Here is a 25984-nt window from a genome sequence, read left to right as displayed (position 1 = left end):
TTATTGTGAATTAATGTCTAGTTTAAAGTAGCATGTTGTAAAAGAAGGTGGCTGTTTCTTCATGGTTATGGAGACCCTTCTCTTACCTTTTCTTAAGTACAAAGTCTGAGTGCTTCTTCCTCCTCGAAAAAATAAATAAACAAAATAAAAAATGTCTTTGAAATCTCATATATGAGCTATCTATCGTCCCTCTACTTTTAAATAAGAATACATCAAAGACTCATTTCACTTCAGTGTGATAGCAGGCCACCCCACATATTCACTCATAGGTACCTTGACTTTACTTGAGTATTTCTGCAATTGATATACTGTGTCTCTGCTCTGGAACATGAACCTATATTTCTGATGTCTGATTTCTAGTTTTTTATCTTTTTTATTTGTTTCTTATTCATGCTTATGAAGTGAGTGATATTAAGCTATATTTGGCTCTTTGCTGTAACAACTGTTCATGTCCCCTCTGTAGGACGAGTACAGGTATTCTGATTCTGAATTTCCCCAATTTGGGATCAATAGTAGTTTGATGTATCCAGTAGTGGCGCTAATGCGACGCCTGGTTGCCACCGGCTCTAAAAACACACACAGACGAAGAAGCTACTTCGCGCATGCGCAGTGACACTATAAATGCTAGCAGAGCAGAACGGATGTGTCTGACATTAAAGACTCGATTGACAGCTCGTAAACCTCCTGATTTAAGTAAGTAACTTCAATCAAATGTACCAGTAACTACCAAAGAGTGTATTGTTACCATTAATGTATTATGATTAATGTTATTAGTGTGTTTACATGGCGCACAATGAGTTGTTCCGTGTTGCCTGTTAGCTAACGTTAGCTAGGTTAAACAACAACAAAGCTGTCAAAGCGAGCAAATGCTAAGGATCAAATCCAAGTTATAACCAGTTGTGTAAAGTTACTAAGTAGATTAACTCAAGTACTGTACTTAAGTACAATCTAGAGGTACTTGTACTTTACTAGAGCTACTTTGTACTTATACTCCACTACATTTATTTAATGTGTGTGTGGGTGTGTGTGTGTGTGGTGTGTGTGTGTGTGTGTGTGTGTGTGTGTGTGTGTGTGTGTGTGTGTGTGTGTGTGTGTGTGTGTGTGTGTGTGTGTGTGTGTGTGTGTGTGTGTGTGTGTGTGTGTGTGTGTGTGTGTGTGTGTGTGTGTGTGTGTGTGTGTGGTGTGTGTGTGTGTGTGTGTGTGTGTGTGTGTGTGTGTGTGTGTGTGTGTGTGTGTGTGTGGTAGGCTCGACATGGGAAAAGGCTGTAAAGTGGTGGTGTGTGGACAGGCAGCGGTGGGAAAGACTGCCATCCTGGAGCAGCTGCTGTACGGAAACCACTCTGTAGGTGAGTAAAGCCTTAAAGGGGACCTATTATGCAAAATCCACTTGTCCATGTCGTTTCTACATCAACATGTGTCCCCTCTGTGTGAAGAGATTCTGAAAGTTTCAGGAAAAAAGATTCTCTCTCTTTTCGTCCTGATCCATTTATATAAAAACCTGTCTGAAAATGAGCTGATCAGATTTTGGCCACTTTATGATGTCATAACGAGCCAATCACCAACCAAGGTAATCTCCCCCCCCCCCAACGTATCACCTGAATCTCCTCCTAGAGCACCATTGTGTTCTTCTTAACCAAATATCTCTCAAGAGGGGCGTGGGGAGTGGCTCCTTATTTTCATCTAAAGTAACAGAAAGAGAATCAGCACTTTTGAAACAGGGCTGAAACAGAGGGGATTATGGGATGCTGCAATGGTCTGTTTGGTGTTTGGAGCCAAACGCTTCAGAGACATGTTTTATATATATATCTGAGACCTCTAATATATTGATGAAAAACAGTATAATAGGGGACCTTTAACGTTAATAATGAGAAAATAACATACCATTATACATGCAGGTCATTGATTTGGAAGTTTTTCTTATAACTGTTGTAAATGTAAATCCACACTAAAAAATGTTGGTTCCACAGTGGTAAATGTTGGGGAGATAATTACATATTATTTTTAATTTACTTTATTTGAATATCTATTCCCAGATTTCTTTTTAAATCTTGTAGAATTAATTTGTATATTTGCAGATCCCTTTTAGGCAAAGTTTACACATCTCAGCATTTGTTAGCAAGGTGTTTTTCATTAAGAGATTTCAAATCAACACATCAATTGTCGATCCTTTCTCCTTCCTTTTCTTTCTACATTTACATTAAGAGTCAGTTTCACTTTTACACTGACTGACATGTCAAATGATAAATAACAATATATTTTGACTGTATATACAAATGTAACAATCAAATTGCTCTCTTGAACTACTCTTAACCTGTATCTAGATTTTAATTTGGCCAGGGGGTGTGCAATATTTTGGAAATAACCACATGACATAGTTTCCTCACAACTCTTCTGAATGGATGCCAGTGTATCATCCATTCCATACTCATGGCATGTCCATGTTAAAAGAGTATTTGATCTACCAACAATACGAAAACAACACTAACGCATATATTATTTCTGTATTTATTAATGTCCTCTTACAGTATATGTATTTCTATATAACGTGTGCTCCAACGTCAGGTAATCAACATGATCTGCTGTAGATAGATACTCTATTCTTCCCAATTATTTTGTTCCAGCAGCAGTGTTGTCAAGCATTACACCAGTTCAGAATCTGAATCAGAAATCTTTATTTGTCCCGCAACGGGGAAATTCCCATGATTATGTAGAGGAGGGGGGAGGGGTAGAATGTATGGAGAGGGAGCATGCAGCAGGAAGTAAAAGCATTTAAAAAGCAAACGTATCATAAAGCACACAATAAAAAACCATGCAATAATGAACAATTCAAATACATTGCCATGTGACAATTACAACAGCAGATAACGTGATAAAGTATGCACACGTTATTAATAACACAATAAGTAAAAAAAAAACTAAAATAGCAGATGTGGACACCATATTAAAAGATAAAATAAGATACACATATATTAACTATAGAAAACAAAGTATAAGTCTCATTTAAGAAGTTTCTGAGACTTCAAAAAATATCTTTTGAGAGGGAACCGGAGTACCCGGGGTAAACCCTAAATGGAGAAGATGTTAAGCACCTCCTCCACCTGCAGCTGCTGCTTCACTGCACCACTACGAGCACAATGAAGATAGATAGATAGATAGATAGATAGATAGATAGATAGATAGATAGATAGATCGTACTTTATTGATCCCAAATTGGGAAATTGTTTTTGTTACAGCAGCATAAAAGGCATTTTACAATAAAACAAAATATACAAGAATAGAAATAAAATAAAATAAAATATAAAATATACATGTCAAAATACAAAATAGAAAATATACATACAGATATTATATATATATACAAATATATATATATTCAAAATATATGGAATTATGGAGTATTAAATATGAAACAGATTATGTGTGAGTAAAAAGTACAAGGTGGTTTTATTTCTAGAGAAACTATGGAGCAGAGAGTTCTCTTCCAGCCAGAGGTGATTTGTTGTACAGTGTTATTGCAGTGGGCAGGAATGTTTTCCAGTATCTGTCCTTGTGACAGGGGAGCTGCAGCAGTCTGTTGGAGAAGGAGCTCCGTTGACTGTCCAGCTGCAGGTGGAGAGGATGGGTGGGGTTATCCATGATGGACAACAGCCTGTTCAGTGTCCTCCTCTCCACCACAGCTTCAAAGGGTTCCAGCTTGATGCCGATGACTGACCCAGCTTTCCTGATCAGTTTATTGATCCTGCAGGTGTCACCGGCTCTGATGCTGCCCCCCCAGCAGACCGCAGCAAAGAAGAGTGCACTAGCCACAACAGACTGATAGAAGATCTCCAGCATCTTACTGCATACGTTGAAGGATCTCAGCTTCCTCAGAAAATAGAGTCTGCTCATCCCCTTCTTGTACACAGCGTCAGTGTTGATCCTCCAGTTCAGCCCATTGTCTAAGTGCACTCCCAGGTACTTGTAGACCTCCACAACTGCCACATCCTCTCCCAGAATGCACAGGGGCAGAGGAGGAGATGTCCTCTTCCTCCTGAAATCAATGACCATCTCTCTGGTCTTGGCCACATTCAAAAGCAGATGGTTTCTTCCAGTCCACTCAACAAAATCACCCACCAGCGCTCTGTACTCCTCCTCCCGTCCATCCCTTATACACCCTACCACTGCAGAGTCATCCGAAAACTTCTGCAGGTGGCATGACTCTGAGTTGTATAGAAAGTCAGAGGTGTATAAGGTGAACAGGAAAGGAGACAGCACAGTCCCCTGTGGGGCTCCAATACTACCAACCACCACATCAGACAGCACACTGCCCAGCCGGACGTACTGTGGTCTGTCCGTGAGGTAGTTGGTAATCCAGGAGATGGTGGACGAGTTTACCCTCATAGCCTGCAGCTTGTCACTCAGTAGCCGAGGCTGGATCGTGTTGAATGCACTGGAGAAATCAAAAAAGGTGATTCTCACAGTGCAACCCGATCCATTCAGGTATGAGTGAGCACGCTGCAGCAGGTAAATAATGGCATCGTCCACCCCCAGGTGAGGCTGGTAGGCAAATTGCAGAGGGTCAAGGAATGATCTCACCTGCGGTCTGAGATGGGCCAAGACCAGTCTCTCAAGCACCTTCATCACATGAGATGTGAGTGCTACAGGGCGATAGTCATTGAGCCCAGAAGGAGTTGTCTTTTTAGGGACCGGAACAACGCATGATGTCTTCCACAGCACCGGGATGGTCTCCAAGTGCAGGCTCAGGTTGAATATATACTGGAGAACAGGAGCCAGCTGGCGTGCACAGGTCCTCAGGACCCTGGGGCTGATACCATCAGGGCCAGCAGCCTTGCCTTGGTGGAGTTTTTCCATCTGACTCTGGACCTGTCCTGTGCTCACAGTGAAGCGGGGGGGGGGGGCTTGATGGCAGGGGGGATAGAGGGGGGGGGGTCTGAGGCAAGATGAGCAGAGGGGGGGGGGGGGTCAGCGGCAATGTGAGCAGAGGGGGGGTGCAGAAGCCAGGCTGGGTGGTGGAGGAGAGGTGTGAAGTGTAGGTGGTGAGCAGAGGGGGGATGAAGATAGCAAGCAGCCCTGCAATGAACAGGACCTTGAGCAGTTCTTTCTTCCAGCTGGAGGAAGCCTTGGTTGCCAGTTGTGCAGAGAGCTGTTTGATATGGGCCTGAAAAGAATGGACGATCGCTGCCTCCACAGCCGGATCCTGTTGTAAAATCAGAGTCTCCAGACTTGTCTTGCCGCTAAACGTCTTCTGCAGTCCTTTCAGCACATCCTTGCACACTTTCTTCATGCTCCTGACGTTGGGGCAGAAGCCTTTAGTGATGGCGAGTCCCTCCATGGTTTGGTTCACCAGCCTCTTTATGTGGGCGGTCCAGTCCGCCGTGCTGCGATTCTCCAGAGCGTGGCACTTGAGCATCAGTTTCACCGTCAGCAGGGTGACAAACATCCGAAGCTGGTTCTCACTCTCTGCCTCGCATTCAGACTCAGACAGTGCTTGATCCCTGGCCTTCTCTATTGCTCTCTGTGCGTCTGGATACTCGGCAACACATCTGTACCCTGCTCTCGCAGCAGCACGTACTGATACTGCTCCTACTGCTGCTACTCCTGCTGATAGCCCTTCTGCGGCTACTCCTGCTGCTCCTACTCCTGCTGCTGCTGCTCCTACTCCTGCTGCTCCTACTCCTGCTGCTCCTACTCCTACTGCTCCTACTCCTGCTGCTCCTACTCCTGCTGCTCCTACTCCTACTGCTCCTACTCCTGCTGCTCCTACTGCTTTTCCTGCAATGTTGGTTAAAGATTTCATTTGTCCTGGCTCTTTTTCTTCAACATTAAGAGAACTTGTCCAACCATCGTTACTCTGCCAAAAAGAGCTCCTAACAGCTCCTGTTGCAATGCCTGCCAGTTTGATATTAAGCCTTTTAAATACTTTAGTTTGCTCTCTGACTTGATTGTCTTAAGGTTATCCACGTATACAATTAAAACCAAAATCCTAATTGCTCCATCATTATGATAAAACAGGAAAGTCCACACGGCGTACGTTCAACGCTTCTGCCCATTCACTTTGAATGGGGTGACATCACGCTTTGCCGAACTGCATTGTGGTTCCGTCGCTTGGCTTTGCTCGCGTTGCTCGCTTCAAAAGTTGAGCAATGTTCAACTTTTGGAGCTTCGACGGAAGCGTCAGCCAATCAAATCATATGCCAGTACAAGCTCTAGCCAATCAAATTGCGTGCTTGTGTGTCCGGGGCGGGAGATTCATGTGATTGGTTGTTAGTCGAGTTTCAGACACGCCCACCGGCAAGCTTCAACGCACGCCGCCGTGTGGACGCTGCGTAAGAAGAAGCTTACATTGATCTATATTTTCTTCAATACAATAAAACACTTAATTTGCAATGTGTGTTATAAAAAGAAAACACACTTTTGAACTTGAAATTATTTGAGGAGCAGGTAACATTACCAAATTGAAAATAAATTGTACCAAAATGAAAAGTAAATTGCCAAAGTGTTTATAAGAGAAACCTTCTCATATGCTAACACACATGTGTTCACTGTACAGATACCGTTAATCAACAACCAATGGAATACACCATCATCTGTGCCTGCTGATACACCATCAAATCAGACGTCCTGTTGCATGCTTACGAACACACACATGCAGAGTGTGATGTCCGAGCCTCCTCAGTGCTGCATCTGTCTGGATCCCTTTCTCCTTCCTGACTGTGTGTTGTGTTTCCTGCAGGCTCTGAGTCCAGTGAGACGCAGGAGGATGTGTACGTGGCGTCGGTGGAGACGGACCGCGGTGTGAAGGAGCAGCTGAGGCTTTACGACACCAAAGGTCTGCACGACGGACAGGATCTCCCCAAACACTACTACTCTGTGGCGGACGGGTTCGTGCTCGTCTACAGCGTGGACAGCGTGGAGTCCTTCAAGAAGGTGGACGTCCTGAAGAAGGAGATAGACAAGTCCAGAGATAAGAAAGAGGTGGGGCTTCTGCTGCATTTAGCCTTGGATATAATATTTGTATTGTCAAAAGCTTAAGCTGTAGGTTTTGTACATATGACAATAAAGCCTTTGAATTCTTAAAGGTCACCTATTATGCAAAATCCACTTCTTCATGTCTCTTCTACATCAACATGTGTCCCCTCTGTGGAAAGAGACTCTGGAAGTTTCAGGAAAAAAGATTCTCTCTCTTTTTGTCCTGATCCATTTATATAAAAACCTGTCTGAAAATGAGCTGATCAGATTTTGGCCACTTTATGATGTCATAACGATGTTTTGTCTTGTGTAACCATTAGCCAATCACCAACCAAGGTAAACCCCCCCCCACCTTATCACCTGAATCTCCTCCTTGAGCACCATTGAGTTCTTTTTAACCAAATATCTCTCAGAGGGGCGTGGGGAGTGGCTCCTTATTTTCATCTAAAGTAACTGACAGAGAATCAGCACTTTCGAAACAGGGCTGAAACAGAGGGGATTATGGGATGCTGCAATGATCTGTTTGGTGTTTCGAGCCAAACACTTCAGAGACATGTTTGTATATATCTGAGACCTATAATATATTGATGAAAAACAGTATAATAGGGGACCTTTAAATCCTGAAATGCTTTATTGTGTCATATCTCTTGCTACTGTAGAGTGCATCATCTAAAATCTGTAAAATAATGAATAGTGTTTGTTCTCAGGTGACGGTCATCGTTCTCGGGAATAAGACGGACCTTCGGGAGCGTCGCCAGGTGGAGCCGGAGGCGGCGCAGCAGTGGGCTCGAGGCGAGAAGGTGAAGCTGTGGGAGGTGAGCGTCACCGAGCGAAACTCCCTCATCGAACCGTTCACGCAGCTCACCAGCCGGCTCACGCAGCCGCAGAGCAAATCCACCTTCCCTCTGCCCGGGCGCAAGAGCAAAGGAACGCCGTCCAACGACATCTGACAGCCAAAAACCCTGGAACGAGTCAGCATCTTACCACTTCCTGTCCTCTCTTTTAATGGTTTTCTGAATGTGTTTTGGCCTGAAATAAGATCTGTGGTTAACACAAACTGAACATATTTTGATTCTACTATATAAAATCAGTCAGTTAATACTCCTAGCCTCCTTGAGCTTAGCGGTGTTGACGTGAAGTCATGTGACCCTGCTGTAGTTCCTTTATAGCCCAACATTAGCTACCTTTAGCTTAGCGGTGGTGACCTGATCCTGCCGAACAAAACGTGTAAGAATCATAAAAGTTTGTTTGCCACAGAGATTATTTTCCGCAATAATCCAAGATCACATGGAGAAATCCCATTGGTTCAGGGAGATGCTGCCTTCAGGGTCAACCTAAAAATAATATGACATCCCTACACCACTCTATAAGCAGCATAACACACATTAAGTCAGCTATACTACATAATTGTAGGGGAAAACATTTGAAGAAGAATGCTAATCATCTTTCCTACTGAGAACCCAAGTCTGTATGATTGATATAAGAAGCTATCATAGTCAGTGTATTACCTCCACTAGATGCAGTTTGTAGAAACAGACAGGAGTACCAGAAGGAAGCTAAGCTATGTATTGTTGTGGACATATTTTAGACACATAAAAACACCATTATGTTTACGCTGTATTTAGAATATTAGCATCCCTTTACTTTGCTGGCAGTTGGCCCTTTTCGATGAGGAACTGTAGCCGATATCTCCTCTCTTCAAAGCCATTGACGAAACTGTAATTTTACACAAATAGACTAATCAATCTGAGCAACGGTAGAAAGTGAATCCTGTATTCTCCTGTGTGTTTACTAATCCCATGAGGATGCATGTTGTATTTCTTTGTTTACAGCAAACCAAACAGACAGAAGTGTCACCTGTAGCTTCATCAGTGTTTTTCATTGAAGGTGGAAAACTATCTTTAGCACTTTAGTACCAAAGATTTGACGCAACTCAAACACAGATCTTGTGGATTTACCTTTTATAATAACCTCTTATGTTTACTTACCATTTCAACTGAACTGTATAATATAGGTTTTGTCCACTCTATTCAAAGTTGAATGATAGTTTAAGTTGTTCTTTGAGTTTTATCTTTGAGACAATGCCCGTATATTTTAAAGAGTCAGTGGTTGCTGAAATTGTCTTTACTTATCCCAAGAGATCCCAATCTAGGAGCTCAGTCTGTAGGCATTTGGAAACCCAAAGGTCGCCTGTACTAGTGCCATTTCCTAAAGATCGATACTCCACTTTATTAGTATAACTAAGCCTCTTATTACATTTGGTGATTGTATTTTAGCACCATCTGCAATCTCTTTATATCCTATCCTAACACTAAACGGTGTGCTGTACATGTGACTCAAAAAGACTGATTCAAATCCTCTATTAACAAAAACAAAAATACTGTCCGCTTACCCCTCCTGTTGTCTTCGGGTCAAATCTGACCGATTTACTACTTTCATCAATCATAACTTTTTTGTTTTACATTCGATTGCATTAAGGCTTTATGATATCCTTCACAGTAGACATTTGAACATATAATTGCTGATCACCACTTTCATTGAATTTTGGATGATTTAGTCAACTTTGAAACACCCATGGTGTTCCCGGTCACAAATGACCGCCATAAAGAAAAGGAATTAGTAACCATCCGGATCAGATAACACACACACACACACACACATACTCTAGATGTGTCCCCCCCCCCCTTATGTGCCCATCCCCCCCATGTGAATCACACCTGGCACACACAAACACAAACACACACACACACAGAACAATTTGACACATTTCCCGCTCTTATGTGCCCATCCCCCCACATGGATCACACCTGGCACACGCAATACATGTTCAGTGTCTATTCTTTGTATATTTACTGCAGTTTTTCATGTATACCAGTAGTCTGATACAATATGTACAGTTTGAAAGGGTGTTAAAAGACATTTGGTGATGATTAATGGTTTTTGTGTTAATGTAATAGCAGTTAAAACAGGACCGGTCAAATTTGACCGCGAACACCAAAGTAAGGGGAGGAAACGAAGACAATAGGAGGGTTAATGTATTTCATCCAGCGTGTAATTAGCCCTATTTCTTACATTGGATTGCATTAGTATGTACAGGGGAGGATTAGGCCCACAGGTTTTCTTTAAAGATCTGACCAAAAGTCATTCTTTAAAAATGTTTTATCGGAAACTTTTTTTCTCACTTTTTTTAGAGAGATAAGTCAAAACTCTGAGAAAAGTCAAAATTCTAAGAAAAATGTCAAAATTCTGAGCAAAGTCAAAAATCTGATTTAAAAAAAAGGACAACATTAAAAAGTTGGTCACCAAACATTTTGAAAAAAGTAAAAATTCTGAATAAAAAGTCAAAACATATTTGACAAAATTCAGAGTTACGTCAAACACTGAGAAAACAAGTTGCCCTAATCCTCTTCCGTAAGTATGCAATCTCTTTAAAGCCAGTAGAGATAATTACAGCTACCTGTCACTCTTTCAACATGAGCATCATCTCGTTGTATTCAGAAAAGCACTTCAGAAGTATGTCCTTAAATCTGTGGCACCAACCTCACAAAAGCTGCACTCCACCTGTCTTTTTTTCAGACAGATTACTCATCTGTGATGTTATTTCCCACGTGATGTGAATGCAGCATTCGTCCAGTCCATCTCATATGAATATATATGTATATATATTAAGGCCTGGCAGCAATAATACTCATGGTGCTGCGTTTACTTGTGATGTAGTTGCACTCCTGTGTTTTCCAGCCTGTTTAATCCAATAGGGCTAACGTGTCTAACAGTAGAAAATATTTATTTTTAAACTAATTTATTTTTGTCACTTTAATGAACCACATTCCTCGACTTGTTTTGAAAAAATGATGAATCAATGTGAAGGATGATCTGCGCTGTTTCTCTTTGTGTTTCCTTAAAGTAATAATGAATGTGCTGCTAGTAGAACAGAGGTCGTGCATTATTCTAATAAGATGCACTGAATAAAATGTAGCCTCGTATTAAACCCTGTGTGTGTGTTTTTACAAACTACAGATGATGAAACTAAGTCAGTCGGTCATTTTTTATTCTTAAAATTCTGCTTTTTGCCTCACAATTTAGACTTTGATCTCGAAATTATGATTTTTCTCTGAATTTTGAGATTAAAATCTGAATTTCAAGAAAATAATAATTTGATGTCCTGGGCCCAGGAGTTCAACATTTGTAATCCCTATCTGATGGGATCAGATTTGGATTTTGGGTAGTTCAAAACAAAAAAACAGGATTAGGATCACTTTGATATCCGATCAGATCAGGAAATCAAATCCAAGCTTTAATCTGGATCAAATCTTCAAAACAGGTCGTTCAAACCGACAACACAGGATCAGTTTGATCCCGAAAAACTGGATTATCTTGATCCCACCAGAGGGGTGGATTTCCAGTGGATTACCAGAGCAAAATGTACTGTACAATTTATTTAAAAATATGTTTCAATATAAATAAGATGGCAAAGTTTGTTAACTGAAATAATACACAATTTTTAGCCTTCATAGCAAATCAATTTTATTTTTCATTTTTTGGTCACCTTTGTGGTGGCCTATTTTGTTTTCAACCAAATGTTGATGACATAAATGTTTATGCTCATAAAAGTATCACAACAAAGATTGTCAATCATAAATGTAAGAAAAAATATCTTCAACCAAAAAAAGTCCATCATCTGTCCTCACCTTTCAAAAGTAATTGCGGACTATAGAAGTCTCTGCAATGTGGTCTCGTCTTCCTTGTATTATTTTTCAGATGGCGATCGGTAGGATTAAAGCACTGATATTCAGGATCTAGTAATCTTGAAAAGTCTGGATCTGGATCAGAGTGATCCGATCCTGAACTGCTTTGAAAAACTGGGACAAAATCTGGCCAAGTGGTCTGATCCTGGATCACAAAAAATGGGATTTCAAAATCTGATCGGATCTGATTGAGATTAAAAGTTTTGAACTACTGGGCCCAGATGTTAAAGTCAGAAATATCGGGGGTTTTTTTTTTTTAGAACAAAATAGATTTCTTTCCCCTCAGAATTCCAATTAATATTTTTTTCTATTTCACTGTCCCCACCATCAGAATCAGAATCAGGTTTATTGCCAGGTAGGTTCGCACATACTAGGAATTTGACTTGATGTCATGGTACCATACCATTGTAACCACTATAACCCACTCATCAAAAATGTACCCCAATAACAAAGAAAATTAACAAATAACATGCAGTGGTAATTTATTTACACACCAGATTCAAATTGAACGAGTTCTTCCTCATTTTCCTCCTCTACATATGTCACGGCTTGCTTCCTTCCTTCCTTGCTTGCTTTCTATCCAAGCCACCTAGACGCCTTAAACAGACATTTCTAGCGCGTTTTCCTTCCATACAATTTGTTTTACTCACGTTTGGATGCCTTGCTTGGCCCCCAGTGGTGTGTGTTGATATTGTGTTTTGTGTTTACTCAAAAAAAACAAGTCTCTCCTGATTGAAACAAAGGCAGTTGGTAATGTTTAATACTGAAGAGAAACAGAACAAGCTATTCATCGGAAGAGAACACAAATCACAACCAACATCCATTCAGATCTTAACACCTTTTCCAAAAACAGGGAGAATTTAACACGTGAGAATATGTTACACTGATATAATTGGAACTGGGATTCATGCTGTGACACAGTTAGCATATTAGCATTAGCATCCATCTTCAAGCACAAACTAAAAACGCATTATTGCCAGGTTTGGGTATAACTGGGTCGGAGATAACTTATAATAAAAATACAATAAACAACAAAAACGTCAGGATTAAGATTTTCATTTCAGAGATAAAAATCCCCCCCCCCCCCTCTCCCCATGCTGTGGTTCATTATGTGGCGTAGCGTTTGGTCCACTGTTTGGCTATCCTGTCGTGCTCCACTCTGTTGGTGGTGAACTGTGTGGCGATGCTTCCCACCAGAGGGTCGGCTGAGAACACAAACAACACCTCACAATTATAAACAGGAAGTAACAATGTGTGTGAGTGAGTGAGTGGCTACTTTAAATGTAGTAGAATGGAGAGTGTGTGTGTGTGTGTATGTCTCACCAGGGTTGCAGTCAATGAGCACTGTGTGTGTGTGTGTGTGTGTGTGTGTGTGTGTGTGTGTGTGTGTGTCTCACCAGAGTTGCAGTCAATGAGCACTGTGTGTGTGTGTGTGTGTGTGTGTGTGTGTGTGTGTGTGTGTGTGTGTGTGTGTGTGTGTGAGTGTGAGTCTCACCAGGGTTGCAGTCAGTCAGCAGGGAGCAGATGGACAGCAGCACCTTGGAGATGGTGAGAGCAGGACTCCAGTTGTCCTTCAGGATGTCCAGACAGATCACACCCTGACTGTTGATGTTGCAGTGGTAGATCCTGGTGCGGAAAGTCACCTACACACACACACACACACACAACAAATATATATATATACACACACACAACACACTCTCTTAAGCTAAACTCAAACTCTAATGACAGTTGCATTGTAAACTTTGTCATTCCAGTCAAATTGAAATGTATATCAAACCCATGAAGCTCAAATGTAATTTATTTCTGACACGTCCTTCACTTTAATCCAACACAAATGCACTTATAGACAAGTAGTTATTAAATAAATTAAATATATACTGAATTTAAGAAGATTGGCCGATGATTAAGAAAAGCTTTCAGGTCAGATTTGATGAGGTGTTTAAGTTTGGACATATGGGAAGTCAAAGTCAAATTGTGATGTTTGGTTGTGTCAAAAAGAAGAATTTGTTTTGGGATTTTTACAACATACAAAAACAAATCCATACAGCATGAATAAAACAAAAAGGAACATGCTTTATCGTATGCCTAAATCCATTTAAATTAATCAATTTATATAATATAACAGAGGAACTCAGGGAATAAAGATGATCCATTACAAACTGCTGATTGGCCTTACATTTCAAAGTGCATTGCTGCCCTCTAGTGGAGAATAGGAAGTATGAAAGTGACGCCTCTGGAATAGAGACATCTATCAAAATGCTTCGCTGCAAGCCAACAATACTTCTGCTCTCACCTTGGGAGGTTTGAAGGGGTAGTCTGGTGTGAAGGCGATGTCGAGGAAGAACACCCCGCCCTCGTACGCGGAGCCGGGGGGGCCGAGGATGGTGGACCTCCACTCGTAGATGTTGTCTCCTTTAGGACCAGCACTGTCAGGAAACAGGGAACATTAAGGGCTTTCAAAGAGGCTCTGCTTTTTGGAGGGTTTCCCTTTCCTGTAGTGTGTTCTATAGGTTTGTGTGCATGTAAATGGTCTGCAAAGGCTAACATCCCCAAGTTCTGGAATGTGATGACATCACTATGTAAAACTCCTACGCTCCTATTGGCTAGCGTATGTCCCAGTAGAGGCACTACATACTGATATACACCTGAACATCAGCAGGAGAGGACTCTTTAAAGTAGAGACACTACATACTGATATACACCTGGACATCAGCAGGAGAGGACTCTTTAAAGTAGAGACACTACATACTGATATACACCTGAACATCAGCAGGAGAGGACTCTTTAAAGTAGAGACACTACATACTGATATACACCTGAACATCAGCAGGAGAGGACTCTTTAAAGTAGAGACACTACATACTGATATACACCTGAACATCAGCAGGAGAGGACTCTTTAAAGTAGAGGCACTACATACTCATATACACCTGAACATCAGCAGGAGAGGACTCTTTAAAGTAGAGACACTACATACTGATATACACCTGAACATCAGCAGGAGAGGACTCTTTAAAGTAGAGGCACTACATACTGATATACACCTGAACATCAGCAGGAGAGGACTCTTTAAAGTAGAGGCACTACATACTGATATACACCTGAACATCAGCAGGAGAGGACTCTTTAAAGTAGAGACACTAAATACTGATATACACCTGAACATCAGCAGGAGAGGACTCTTTAAAGTAGAGACACTACATACTGATATACACCTGAACATCAGCAGGAGAGGACTCTTTAAAGTAGAGACACTAAATACTGATATACACCTGAACATCAGCAGGAGAGGACTCTTTAAAGTAGAGACACTACATACTGATATACACCTGAACATCAGCAGGAGAGGAGTCTTTAAAGTATAGACACTACATACTGATATACACCTGAACATCAGCAGGAGAGGACTCTTTAAAGTAGAGGCACTACATACTGATATACACCTGAACATCAGCAGGAGAGGACTCTTTAAAGTAGAGACACTACATACTGATATACACCTGAACATCAGCAGGAGAGGACTCTTTAAAGTAGAGACACTACATACTGATATACACCTGAACATCAGCAGGAGAGGACTCTTTAAAGTAGAGACACTACATACTGATATACACCTGAACATCAGCAGGAGAGGACTCTTTAAAGTAGAGACACTACATACTGATATACACCTGAACATCAGCAGGAGAGGACTCTTTAAAGTAGAGACACTACATACTGATATTCACCTGAACATCAGCAGGAGAGGACTCTTTAAAGCAAGACGAGGAACTAAATGCTGGTGGCATCATTATTCTACACTTAATTGTGCAATCATATTTCAACCCATATTTCACACACAGCCTCCACCTCCTGGCTGTACACCCTCAGCCTGAGGAGCCTAACCAGATTTTAATTCTCATTTTATTTCCGTTTATCCTCCACATACTGAGGCTTATTCTGGTTCAGCACTCAAAATCTGCTAAATGACTCCATCAGCACCATCTTTTTAATGTGTTGCAGTCAAAACTCCAGTCCAAGTCATATTGGTAATTCATTAAAAACAATAAAAAGCAATCGCCCGTGTGAGTCATTATGAGAGCACGGTGAGGGTGATAAAAGAAAAGATCATTAGGAGATAAAACTGAACAGAGTCAACACCAGCTTCTGCTCGATGAAGCGCTCCAAACTTCACTTTGCAGTTTCAATTTAAATGATAAGCAGGACTCTTTGTCAGATACAAATAAAGACTGAATTGCACAGTGTACAGCAGTGTGTTTACATAAATAAGGAGACAATCTATTATTCAGTTATTCTGCACAGCGCTTCTGTGATCAGTGGTTTCTGTGTGTGTGGTTTGTAATAACAGAAGAAGGAAATGTCAGGACGTAATCTCACAAACAAACTGTCTGAATCTGCACCTTTATCCCTAATTAACGCTTCACACTGATAAGTAAATCCTCACTTTTACACTGGACAGACTGTAGGGTTTTCACTAAGCCAAATGCCAAGCAGGGACATGTAGACTTTGTTTCAATAGTGGCCGAAACAAGATGATGGAAATGTACTGATGCGGTTTAAAAATATAACACACACCCCTTTATATTAAATCAGAATTCCTGTACTAAGAATAGATTTTGTACCCACTAAATCCATCAGACTGATGTTCCTCTGACTGACATTCAGATGACATGTTATCTCTGTCTCATTCACTTCAGTATCTGAGGGTATAACGCACACACACACACACACACTGCAAGAGCGCTGACATTTCAGCGGTTTCATTTTTACTGAGCTTTAACCTTTCAAACAGGAACACAGAGCTTTACCAAATCTGACTCCTGCAGCAGCAGAGGAGAACATTAGATATTAAAGAGGACATATGATTCTCTTTTTCAGGTGTATATCAGTATGTAGTGTCTCTACTTTAAAGAGTCCTCTCCTGCTGATGTTCAGGTGTATATCAGTATGTAGTGTCTCTACTTTAAAGAGTCCTCTCCTGCTGATGTTCAGGTGTATATCAGTATGTAGTGTCTCTACTTTAAAGAGTCCTCTCCTGCTGATGTTCAGGTGTATATCAGTATGTCGTGTCTCTACTTTAAAGAGTCCTCTCCTGCTGATGTTCAGGTGTATATCAGTATGTAGTGTCTCTACTTTAAAGAGTCCTCTCCTGCTGATGTTCAGGTGTATATCAGTATGTAGTGTCTCTACTTTAAAGAGTCCTCTCCTGCTGATGTTCAGGTGTATATCAGTATGTAGTGTCTCTACTTTAAAGAGTCCTCTCCTGCTGATGTTCAGGTGTATATCAGTATGTAGTGTCTCTACTTTAAAGAGTCCTCTCCTGCTGATGTTCAGGTGTATATCAGTATGTAGTGTCTCTACTTTAAAGAGTCCTCTCCTGCTGATGTTCAGGTGTATATCAGTATGTAGTGTCTCTACTTTAAAGAGTCCTCTCCTGCTGATGTTCAGGTGTATATCAGTATGTAGTGTCTCTACTGGGACATGTCTCCATGCTTTAATGTTCAATAAGCTCTTTATTTTTCTCATACTGCCTGTGCTGCAGCACCTCTTTTCACCCTCTGTCTGAAACCAGAGCCCATTCTGCTCCGATTGGTTAGCTGGCTGACTGTTGTGATTGGTCAACCGCTTAGAGATGTCCTGCCGCTTAGCCTATCACGTACAATGTGTTGGAGCGCTAGCCAATAGGAGCGCGAGAGTTTCAGAGCGATACTACTGTGTTCAAGAAGTCGACAAAGGAGTGTGTGAGGGGCTGTTTTCAACCTGGCACCACACGAAGGATGACTTTGCATTCATTTCTCATAACATAATTAATGTCCTCCTTAAAAATAAAACACACACACACACACACACTAAAATAACGCACTCACCTGCAGTTTGGTGGTGGATCCAATGTAATGTCAGCCAACTCCTTCTGGATTCTGCAAAAATAAAACGCATGCATTAAATGCTAAACTCTTAACAAATGCTGTGAATGAAATATGGGAAAAGGATGCTTTGCAACTAATGTACTGAATGTTAAAGAAAATAAAACGTGTTGCTTCTCTGTAATCTAGTACGTAACACGCCTACAAATGATCACTACATGTCTCCATGCTAAAATGTTCAAAAAGCTCTTTATTTTTCTCATGTGCTGCAGCCTTTGCAGACCGTTTACATGAACACAAATCTATTTAACACAATACAGGAAAGGGAAACCCCCAAAAATCTGAATAGGGCCTCTTTAAAAAACCCTAAAAGACTGAAAATCAAGCCTGGAAATAAGTGGCAGAATATCCAAATGTGTGCTCCTCCTGAAAAACAGCCCACCTCTTGGCACTGGTGCAGAGGAGTTTGGAGGACTTGTTCATGCTGGCTTTGCTTTCTCGTTTCTTCGGTGTGTTTGTGTCCTGATGATGTGTTGACGATGAAGAGGAGGAAGAGTTGGTGCTGGAACGCGAATCTTCATCCGACATAACGAGCCTGGGGAAGAAGCACAAACGCGAGATGTAGAAAAATACAAACCACCTTTGCCCCAAACCCCATTAAAAAAAAAATCTGGCATCTCACTTTAAAGCCGTGCTTAAGGGGGAATGATTAAAGCTTGACCAACACTTGAGGTGAAGTGGCACTCAAGAATTTCGGCATGTCTCCAATACAATAATACTTCAATTAAAGTGTACTTTCACCGTCTTTCTGGACTAAAAGGCAGGTTGTGTTAACCAAATGATGTTGTTTTGAAATATGAACCTGTTGTGCTGAAGTTAACAGAGGACCCTTAAAAGTCTCCTCCAACATTTCTAACTAGAAACAGCCGTAAATAAGCGCACTAATATCAAACTACTTTAATTATTTTAAATACTGTTACTGTAGGTGGGGTAGGTAAGTTTGAGAAACCGGCTCGAGATACACTTTTTGTTATATTCCATGGAATGCTCTTAACATCCCGATAGCAATGAATATCTTAAGTGCTTTGACAAAAAAATCCATAAAAAAAATGTCATCTGTGGAAGCCGTAATACTGTAAAAAGCACGACCAATCATTTTAGCCGGCCCGGCTAAAATAACTGGATGGCCTACCTGCCTGTCAGCCTTCCATCTGTGCACAAACTTATCTCGTGCACGTTCGTGTGTGTTGGAAAAGGGGCTCTGTGAGGAAGTGGCAGATTTTTTCCGGCTGTGTATTTTCAAATTCTAGCGCACTCGAGCTGGTTTCTCCAAAATTACCTACCCCACCTTTATTGTTGTCCACCTATTGTTGTCTTTTGTAAATTGAGTAAATTCTGTCTCTAATATTTTATTCATGCCTCTTATTCAATATTTTTGCCTCTTTACTTTCGCTTTAACACTTTACATTTCCCCTGGTGTGTTTCAAATGTAGTTTTTTTTAACCAAATGACATTTAGATCGTATTAAAAAGGTATACCTGTAATGCCGAAATTAACAGAAGGTCCTTACAAGTCTTCTGCAATCTTTATTTAGTTGTATTACCTAAAAACAGCCGCAAATAAGGGCAAAAACATTTACATTTAAGATTTTTTTAATGGAATCTGGCACGTTGTTTTACACACACGTAAATAGAACCTCTCGCGCCAATAGAACGTCACTAAGAATCAGAAGCTCCGTTGAGTTTTACGTTAATTTAACAAAAATACCTCGATTTAAGGTTGACCCGAGTTAATTTGACACATCAATTTAATGTGACACATTGTGAATGCTAATGAGGAATTTATCGGCTGTGCTGTTTTTCTCTGTTTGCACTCTGCGGTTCTTTTTTAACCTGCCACAAAGGGAAATAATATGATGATTAGTTGGGCTACAGGCCTACTTCTGAAAGATACCACAGACCACGGACACACACAGACACACAACAGGAGGCTGTGTATGGAGTCAAATAGGTCGGGGATGGAAACATGCATCGATGTCGCAGCGTGCACACTTTACACCTTTTAAAGAAACTTTTACCTGCCGAAATCTAAATGCTACTGCAGCCCTGACAGCCTGTTTCTAACCCTTTAAACCCAAAACACACACACACCACGCCGTGCACTTAAAGGGTTTCCTCTCCTTGCATTTTTTTAAAGCTATATCCGTCGACATGCAGCTGATCTCAGAGTCACAGGATGCACCGACTCTTAAATCCTCATTTTAAAGGCAACCCGGAAACGTGTGGAGCCCCAGAATCCTGCAGAAAACACACATTACATCCAATGCTAACAATATGCTGCCCTGCAATACAAATGGTTAGTATTTTATACCTTTCTTTGTGTGTGCACAGCTTATGTGTGTGTGTCTCCGACGCCTGAACGCACGAGTGTCAAAGCGCCAACGGTGGAGATAAATCTCACTTCCGGTCATCGTTTCAGAAAATAAAAGCATACGGAAACTGAGAAGGTATTAATGATATATTGATAAGATAAGATCAAGTTTATTAGTGCATGCAAGAACATAAAAGGGCACCAAAAGAAACATAAGGTATAATAACAGCTTAAAGTGGACCTATTATGCTATATTGGGAAACATATATTGTAGGGCCATACCTATAAAAAACATGTCTGTGAAGTTTTTTGCTTAACATACCAAACAGATTAGCTATGCCTCATACTGCTCATAACCCTCTTTTGCAGCCCTGTTTAGAGAAACGCGGATTTTGGGTCCTTTGGTGTTCGGATCAGGGGGTCACAGGTTCAAACCCCACTGCAGTCAGCATGTCGTTGTGTCCCTGGGCAAGACACTTCACCCCAAATTGCTCCTGTTGGGATTGCCCACAGTATTGAGTATGTAAGTCGCTTTGGATAAAAGCGTCTAACAAGTAACATGTAATGTAATGAAAAAAAAAAAAGAGGAGGCGGAGCTAATGCCTGATCAGAATTCTACCGGAGATAAAGTTAAATTCTGCTGTGATAAAACGCCATCCTGTTCTAAACCACATCAAGGATTATTTCTACAGGTTAGCTCTGAGTGTTAGCGAGGCTTGCTAATGTAAACAAAGACGAGATTACGTCCAAAACACGTCAGGCATTGTTTCTGATAGCAATTTTCTGTGGGTCCGCCGCCGATTTGATGTCATATCGGCAGCAAATCTGTATCCGCTAGTTGTACCCCCGTTTTTAAAAGATTTGTGTACGGAGGAAAAGAGAAAGGGTTTTATTTTCTGACGCTGTGTGAGTTCCCCGACACACCGGGGACACATATTTATGTATAAAAGACATCAAAAAGTGCATTTTGCATGATAGGTCCCCCTTTAATATATAACCGCAAAGTTAAGGAAATACAAGAATAAAAGTGTATTATGACATAACATATCATCAATTATCAATTATTAAATGTTATTTAAATGTTTGTACGATCATGAATTGCTATTATGGAGCATAGTGTATATGTATGTAAATATATATGTTCTTTAATAAGCCTACGAATTACAATAAAAGTCTTGAATCTTGAATCTAAAGAAGGGTATTAAAAAATAGAGTTCAATTATAAAACGATTATATTAATTTGGTCCAAAAAAAAAACACGTTATTGTACACGTTATAGTGTATATAATTGTAAATTGCTTGAGTTGTGCGAGTTAAATCTGCTGCTTTTATTTTGAAGGATATGAATTGTCTAATTTCCGGGATTTTTGTGAACAAAGACGTGAACTTGCCGCGTGCCGCTGGACGCGTGCCGCTTCTCACCGGAAGTGAGGGTCCAGAAGCAGACAGACTGGACATCTACATTCATCTTTATATTACAAATATTGAGTTTCAAAGGGTGAGAGACATAAGGATGTAATAATAAAAGCAAACTAGAGAAATATTACATTAAATATAAACATGGGCATTATTAGAAAATCCATTAACTTACCTCTCTCTGTTTTGGTCCACACGATGAATTACAGCCTTTTACATTCATATAATAAACATCACATTTCTAAATTCACCAGTTGAGTGTAAATTCAATATGAACATTTTACATAATACTTTTTTTTTTTAAATCACTAATTTAAAATTAAAGTCAATAGGATCAAATCTTTTGTGAAAATATTCCCAAATCAAAAAGTGACATTTCACGAAAACAAACTAGAATTTTGTTGAGATTAAAAATAGGGAATTCAAAGAAATATAACTAAATAAAATGGATAAAAATAACAAATGTCTAAGATTCAACATTTCCCATGATTATAAAGGTAATAATAATACATTATATTTATATAGCGCTTTTCTACAACTCAAAGACGCTTTACAGTATGAGGGAGGGTAGACAAACAGAAAAGGCAGTCAAGAGGAAGTTGATTGAGAGGGGGGGGGGGGGGGGGGGGGGGGCGGGGCTTATGGGTAGACAGAGTTGAAGAGATGGGTTTTGAGGCGGGATTGAAAGACTGTGAGGGACTCAGGGGGTGTTTCTCAATGTCGAGGACGCTTCCTTGGTAGGACATGTCCCTCCGAGTCAGGTCCTTCAGAAGCGAGGCAGGAATCCTTCCTAGCCTCGGAAAACGAAGAATGGTGGAACAGGCTAACAGGTGTGCAGGTGTGCGTAATATGCGAGGCCCCGCCTTAAATGGAGCGTGATTTCCACCAAAGATTATGGAAATTGGTCCGTGCGCAAAGCATTGTGGATACACATGTGCAGCCTCGAAATTTCCCGCAACGAAGGACGCCGGCCTCGGTAGAATTCCAAGCATCCTGGACATTGGAACAGTCCTTTGGCGGCACTCGATGACGTAGCATCCCAAGTTGAAATAGTGGCTCTGGAGCAGCCTTCCTCGACATTGAGAAACACCCACTGTCACGAAGATCTTGGGGGAGGGAATTCCAGAGCCTAGGAGCTGCCACTGAGAAGGCTCTGTCCCCAAAGCTGCAGAGTGTGGATGTGGGAATGGATAGGAGTCCGGCTGCGGTGGATCTGAGGGACCGTGGGGGTTGATAGGGGGTGAGAAGGTTTGGGAGATAAGGGGGGGCCAGATGGTGGAGGGCTTTGTAGGTGAGGACCAGTATGTTGTAGTTGATGCGATGGGAGACAGGAAGCCAGTGAAGGTCTTTGAGGACTGGGGTGATGTGGTGCCATGATCTGGTATGCGCGAGGAGTCGTGCAGCTGCATTTTGAACCCGTTGGAGTCTATAGTTTAAAGGTAGTACATTTGCAAGAAAAAACAACAACAACAACAACACAAACAATTTCTCTAAGATAAAAGTACAATTTTTTTTTCAGTGTTTTTTCTTAAATTTGTGATATTTTTCCGTTAGTTTGAACCACTTTTGTTGTTTTCTGATAATATACACCATATCCCCCAGCTTTTTTAACATATTAATACGTCTAATTTGTCAAAAGAAATCCTCAAAATATTAGCACTGTATTTTTAACTTTCACTAATTCAATGACCTGAAATTATAAATGGTTTCCTTTCACCATCTAACCGCTGCTCTCTGTGGTGAAGCTGTGAAGACTCATGTCTAACAGGAAGTGGTCGGGGACACACACACACACACACACACACACGCGCACACACAAGAGTTGCTTTGTTTCCTTTGTGCTCTACCTACTATGAAAATTCAAGAGTTTCATTTGACCATGACATGACTCCGCAAAACCCTGAAATATCCGATCATCAAAATGACTTTGTCTTAGGTTTACTACAACGACACTACGATTACAAACTTCAAATGTTGCTTAGAGAGAGCCATAAGATCATTTTGAAATCACTAAAATGTATATTGAGAGTCAAGTCATTTGTGTATTTAGTACCTAAACGTTCCTGAAGACATTGGTCCCGCATACTTTGGAGTAGCCTTTGCATTACTTTGTTTGATAGACTGTACTTATACACTTTAGCTCCATGTTATTGTATTATGTAAACTCCATTACCCCTAAAAAAAACGGTCAAAAGTTTCCTTATGTGAAAATAAAGTGTCACTGTTTTGTGTGCAGCTGAGCCTGCTGCACACACACACACACACACACACACACACACACACACACACACACACACACACACACACACACACACACACACACACACCTACACACACACACACACACACACACACACACACCACACACACACACACACACACACACACACACACACACACACACACACACACACCACACACACACACACACACACACACACACACACACACACACCACACACACACACACACACACACACTACACACACACACACACACACACACACACACACACACACACACACACACACACACACACACACACACACACACACACACACACACAGAGAGTAAAGAGACAGAGACTCGCTGTGACACGATACAGCCAGTGTTTAATCGAATATGTTTAGGCGTTAAATGTACAGCAGACTTATAGCACTATCATGGTGACGGGCTCCCTCCATGCCAGGACAGAAAAATAAAAAAATGAATAAAAACACTACGAACACGTCCGCTGCATGAACACACACATCCTGAGGCCATGCACTAATATCCACCAAAAGCACTGGGAGAGAAAGTAAAAGCACTCACTCAGAATGATCCGTTTACATAGAAACCATCACATGGAATGGGAATAATAAAGATAAGAATAGGAGCGACCATGTTATAAACAATGCAACGACATTACAACGATACAATAACAGTATTAAAGCTTTTCATGACCATATCAACATTCAGTGTATTGGAAAATACAATCCCAATAGACTCTTTGTATAAAAAAGAAGCTTTTCAAGTCAGCATGGAACAAATAAGAGTTCATTTTCCAGGTGTTGGGGGGGGGGGGGGGGGGGGGGTGACAGGAGCGGGTGTGCTTCCATAGAGTTGGGAGGTGTGCGTGTGTGTGTGTGTGTGTGTGTGTGTGTGTGTGTGTGTGTGTGTGTCTGTCTATGTGGCGTAGCGTTTGGTCCACTGTTTGGCTATCCTGTCGTGCTCCGCTCTGTTGGTCAGGTACTGTGTGGCGATGCTTCCCACCAGAGGGTCGGCTGAGAACACAAGAGAAAAACTCAGTGAGAATTGAAACAACAAATACAAGTGTCACAGTATCCTTATTTTGGTGTAAAAGGTTAAAACAATAGGACCACGTTTCAAACCACTGGAATAAACTCAGTATTCAGATTTAATTCTTATTCTAATATTTCCTATATCTTTGTCTTAAAGGGCTCTATTCTGCTTTTTGTGGGATTTTTTTTCATCATTAAGCGGACATCTCTAAGAGGTTGACCAATCACAACAGAGCCGGCCAGCTAACCAATCAGAGCAGACTGGGCTCTGGTTTCAGACAGAGGGTGAAAAGAGGTGCTGCAGCACAGGCAGTATGAGAACTCTTTTTCTCATAAAAAAAACATAAAATTGTCCCAAAAACCTGTTTTGAATGCAGCACACTGTAAACAAGCCTCATACCTGCATTGTTCCTGACCACTTTCTGCAGTATGAATGTGTACAAATGATCTAATTATTGCAATACTGATTAAAGGTAGGGTAGGTAAGAATGGAGAAACCAGCTCGAGTGCGCTATAATTTGAAAGTACACAACCGGAAAAAATCTACTTCCTTACAGAGCCCCTCCTCCAACACACACGAACGCGCACATGACCAATGAGGGCACGAGATAAGTTTGTGCACGAGATGGAAGGCTGACAGGCAGGTAGGCCATCCAGTTATTTTAGCCGGGCCGGCTCAGATGATTGGTCGTGCTTTTTGCAGCGCCACGGCTTCCACAGATGACATTTATTTATGTATTTATTGTCAAAGCATTTAATGTATTCATTGCTGTCGGGATGTTAAGAGCATTCCATGGAATATAACAAAAAGTGTTTCTGAAGTGAATTACCTAACCCACCTTTAAGGAACTATTAAAAAAGGAACCATTGGAAAAAAAACAGTGCATTTAAAAGATGACATTACACTGGGTTAATGTAGATTACATATTTCTACATATTTCCAGCCCCTTCAGAAGGAGCTTCACCAGCCGAGTCCATTAACAGTTTTGATCTGAAACCTTTCTGATATGAATCCAGATTGAAGGCTTCCTCTGAGGCGGAGCGAGTGTTATTACAGCTCTGACACACTGACAGCCCTGCAGCTACAGAGGGGATAACGCAGATACCTTTATTATAAAAGACCGGCCTGAATATCACCACCAGCCTGAAATATGATCCGGCCCTGCAGGAGGAATCCCTGCGGCTTTGTTAAAAATCTTACATTGCTTTTTTGGTGGTTGCACAGAGGTTGCGAAAAGGAGGGAAAAGACGTTGGAGTAAAAAATAAAAACATTGCTACCAAAATGTAGGAAAGTAAGTGTATAAAGTAGCACAGCCTGAAAAATACTCAAGTGAA

At 41.1% G+C, this 25984-nt stretch overlaps 3 protein-coding genes across 4 annotated transcripts in view; 1 reads left to right on the top strand and 2 right to left on the bottom strand.

Annotated features, from left to right (window-relative positions):
* Positions 1-605: 605 nt before the first annotated feature.
* Positions 606-9454, top strand: nkiras1 (NFKB inhibitor interacting Ras-like 1). Its single transcript, XM_034125462.1, has 4 exons — positions 606-693; positions 1246-1346; positions 6734-6975; positions 7677-9454. Exons 2-4 carry the CDS (start codon positions 1253-1255, stop codon positions 7917-7919), a joined length of 579 nt encoding a protein of 192 aa, XP_033981353.1. The 5' UTR covers positions 606-693; positions 1246-1252; the 3' UTR covers positions 7920-9454.
* A 2986-nt stretch (positions 9455-12440) lies between these two features.
* On the bottom strand, positions 12441-20047 carry LOC117478047 (ubiquitin-conjugating enzyme E2 E1-like). 2 transcript variants are annotated; one of them, XM_034124917.1, is made up of 6 exons: positions 19952-20047; positions 18024-18176; positions 17585-17635; positions 14011-14143; positions 13210-13357; positions 12441-12919 (listed from the first exon to the last, which is right to left on the bottom strand). In XM_034124917.1, the coding sequence occupies exons 2-6, from the start codon at positions 18167-18169 to the stop codon at positions 12822-12824; spliced, it is 576 nt and encodes a 191-aa protein (XP_033980808.1). In that variant the 5' UTR covers positions 18170-18176; positions 19952-20047; the 3' UTR covers positions 12441-12821. The 2 variants fall into 2 exon arrangements, with proteins under 2 accessions (XP_033980808.1, XP_033980807.1); XM_034124916.1 differs by lacking the exon at positions 19952-20047 and adding an exon at positions 19766-19851.
* A 3912-nt stretch (positions 20048-23959) lies between these two features.
* LOC117478046 (ubiquitin-conjugating enzyme E2 E2-like) overlaps positions 23960-25984 on the bottom strand; it is a 47049-nt gene continuing 45024 nt past the window's right edge. Inside the window, exon 6 of the mRNA XM_034124914.1 lies at positions 23960-24630. Coding sequence (XP_033980805.1) covers positions 24533-24630 — 98 coding nt within the window. The 3' untranslated portion in view covers positions 23960-24532. The remainder of the gene's footprint in view (positions 24631-25984) is intronic.

The sequence above is a fragment of the Trematomus bernacchii genome, unplaced genomic scaffold (assembly GCF_902827165.1).
Source record: "Trematomus bernacchii unplaced genomic scaffold, fTreBer1.1, whole genome shotgun sequence".
Lineage (NCBI taxonomy): Eukaryota > Metazoa > Chordata > Actinopteri > Perciformes > Nototheniidae > Trematomus > Trematomus bernacchii.
Note: the sequence above shows the minus strand (reverse complement) of the source record. Positions and strands in the feature narration are given on the sequence as shown.

What these genes read in the sequence shown, in the direction of transcription:
- LOC117478047 (XM_034124916.1), bottom strand. An exon ending in GATCCACCACCAAACTGCAG is followed by an intron (nt 14,144 to 17,584) that starts GTGAGTGCGTTA and finishes GTTTCCTGACAG; the next exon opens with TGCTGGTCCTAAAGGAGACA. An exon ending in ACCCCTTCAAACCTCCCAAG is followed by an intron (nt 13,358 to 14,010) that starts GTGAGAGCAGAA and finishes GTGTGTGTGTAG; the next exon opens with GTGACTTTCCGCACCAGGAT.
- nkiras1 (XM_034125462.1), top strand. Translation starts at nt 1,253, where the DNA reads ATGGGAAAAGGCTGTAAAGTGGTGGTGTGTGGACAGGCAGCGGTGGGA. An exon ending in GTACGGAAACCACTCTGTAG is followed by an intron (nt 1,347 to 6,733) that starts GTGAGTAAAGCC and finishes TGTTTCCTGCAG; the next exon opens with GCTCTGAGTCCAGTGAGACG. An exon ending in AGTCCAGAGATAAGAAAGAG is followed by an intron (nt 6,976 to 7,676) that starts GTGGGGCTTCTG and finishes GTTTGTTCTCAG; the next exon opens with GTGACGGTCATCGTTCTCGG.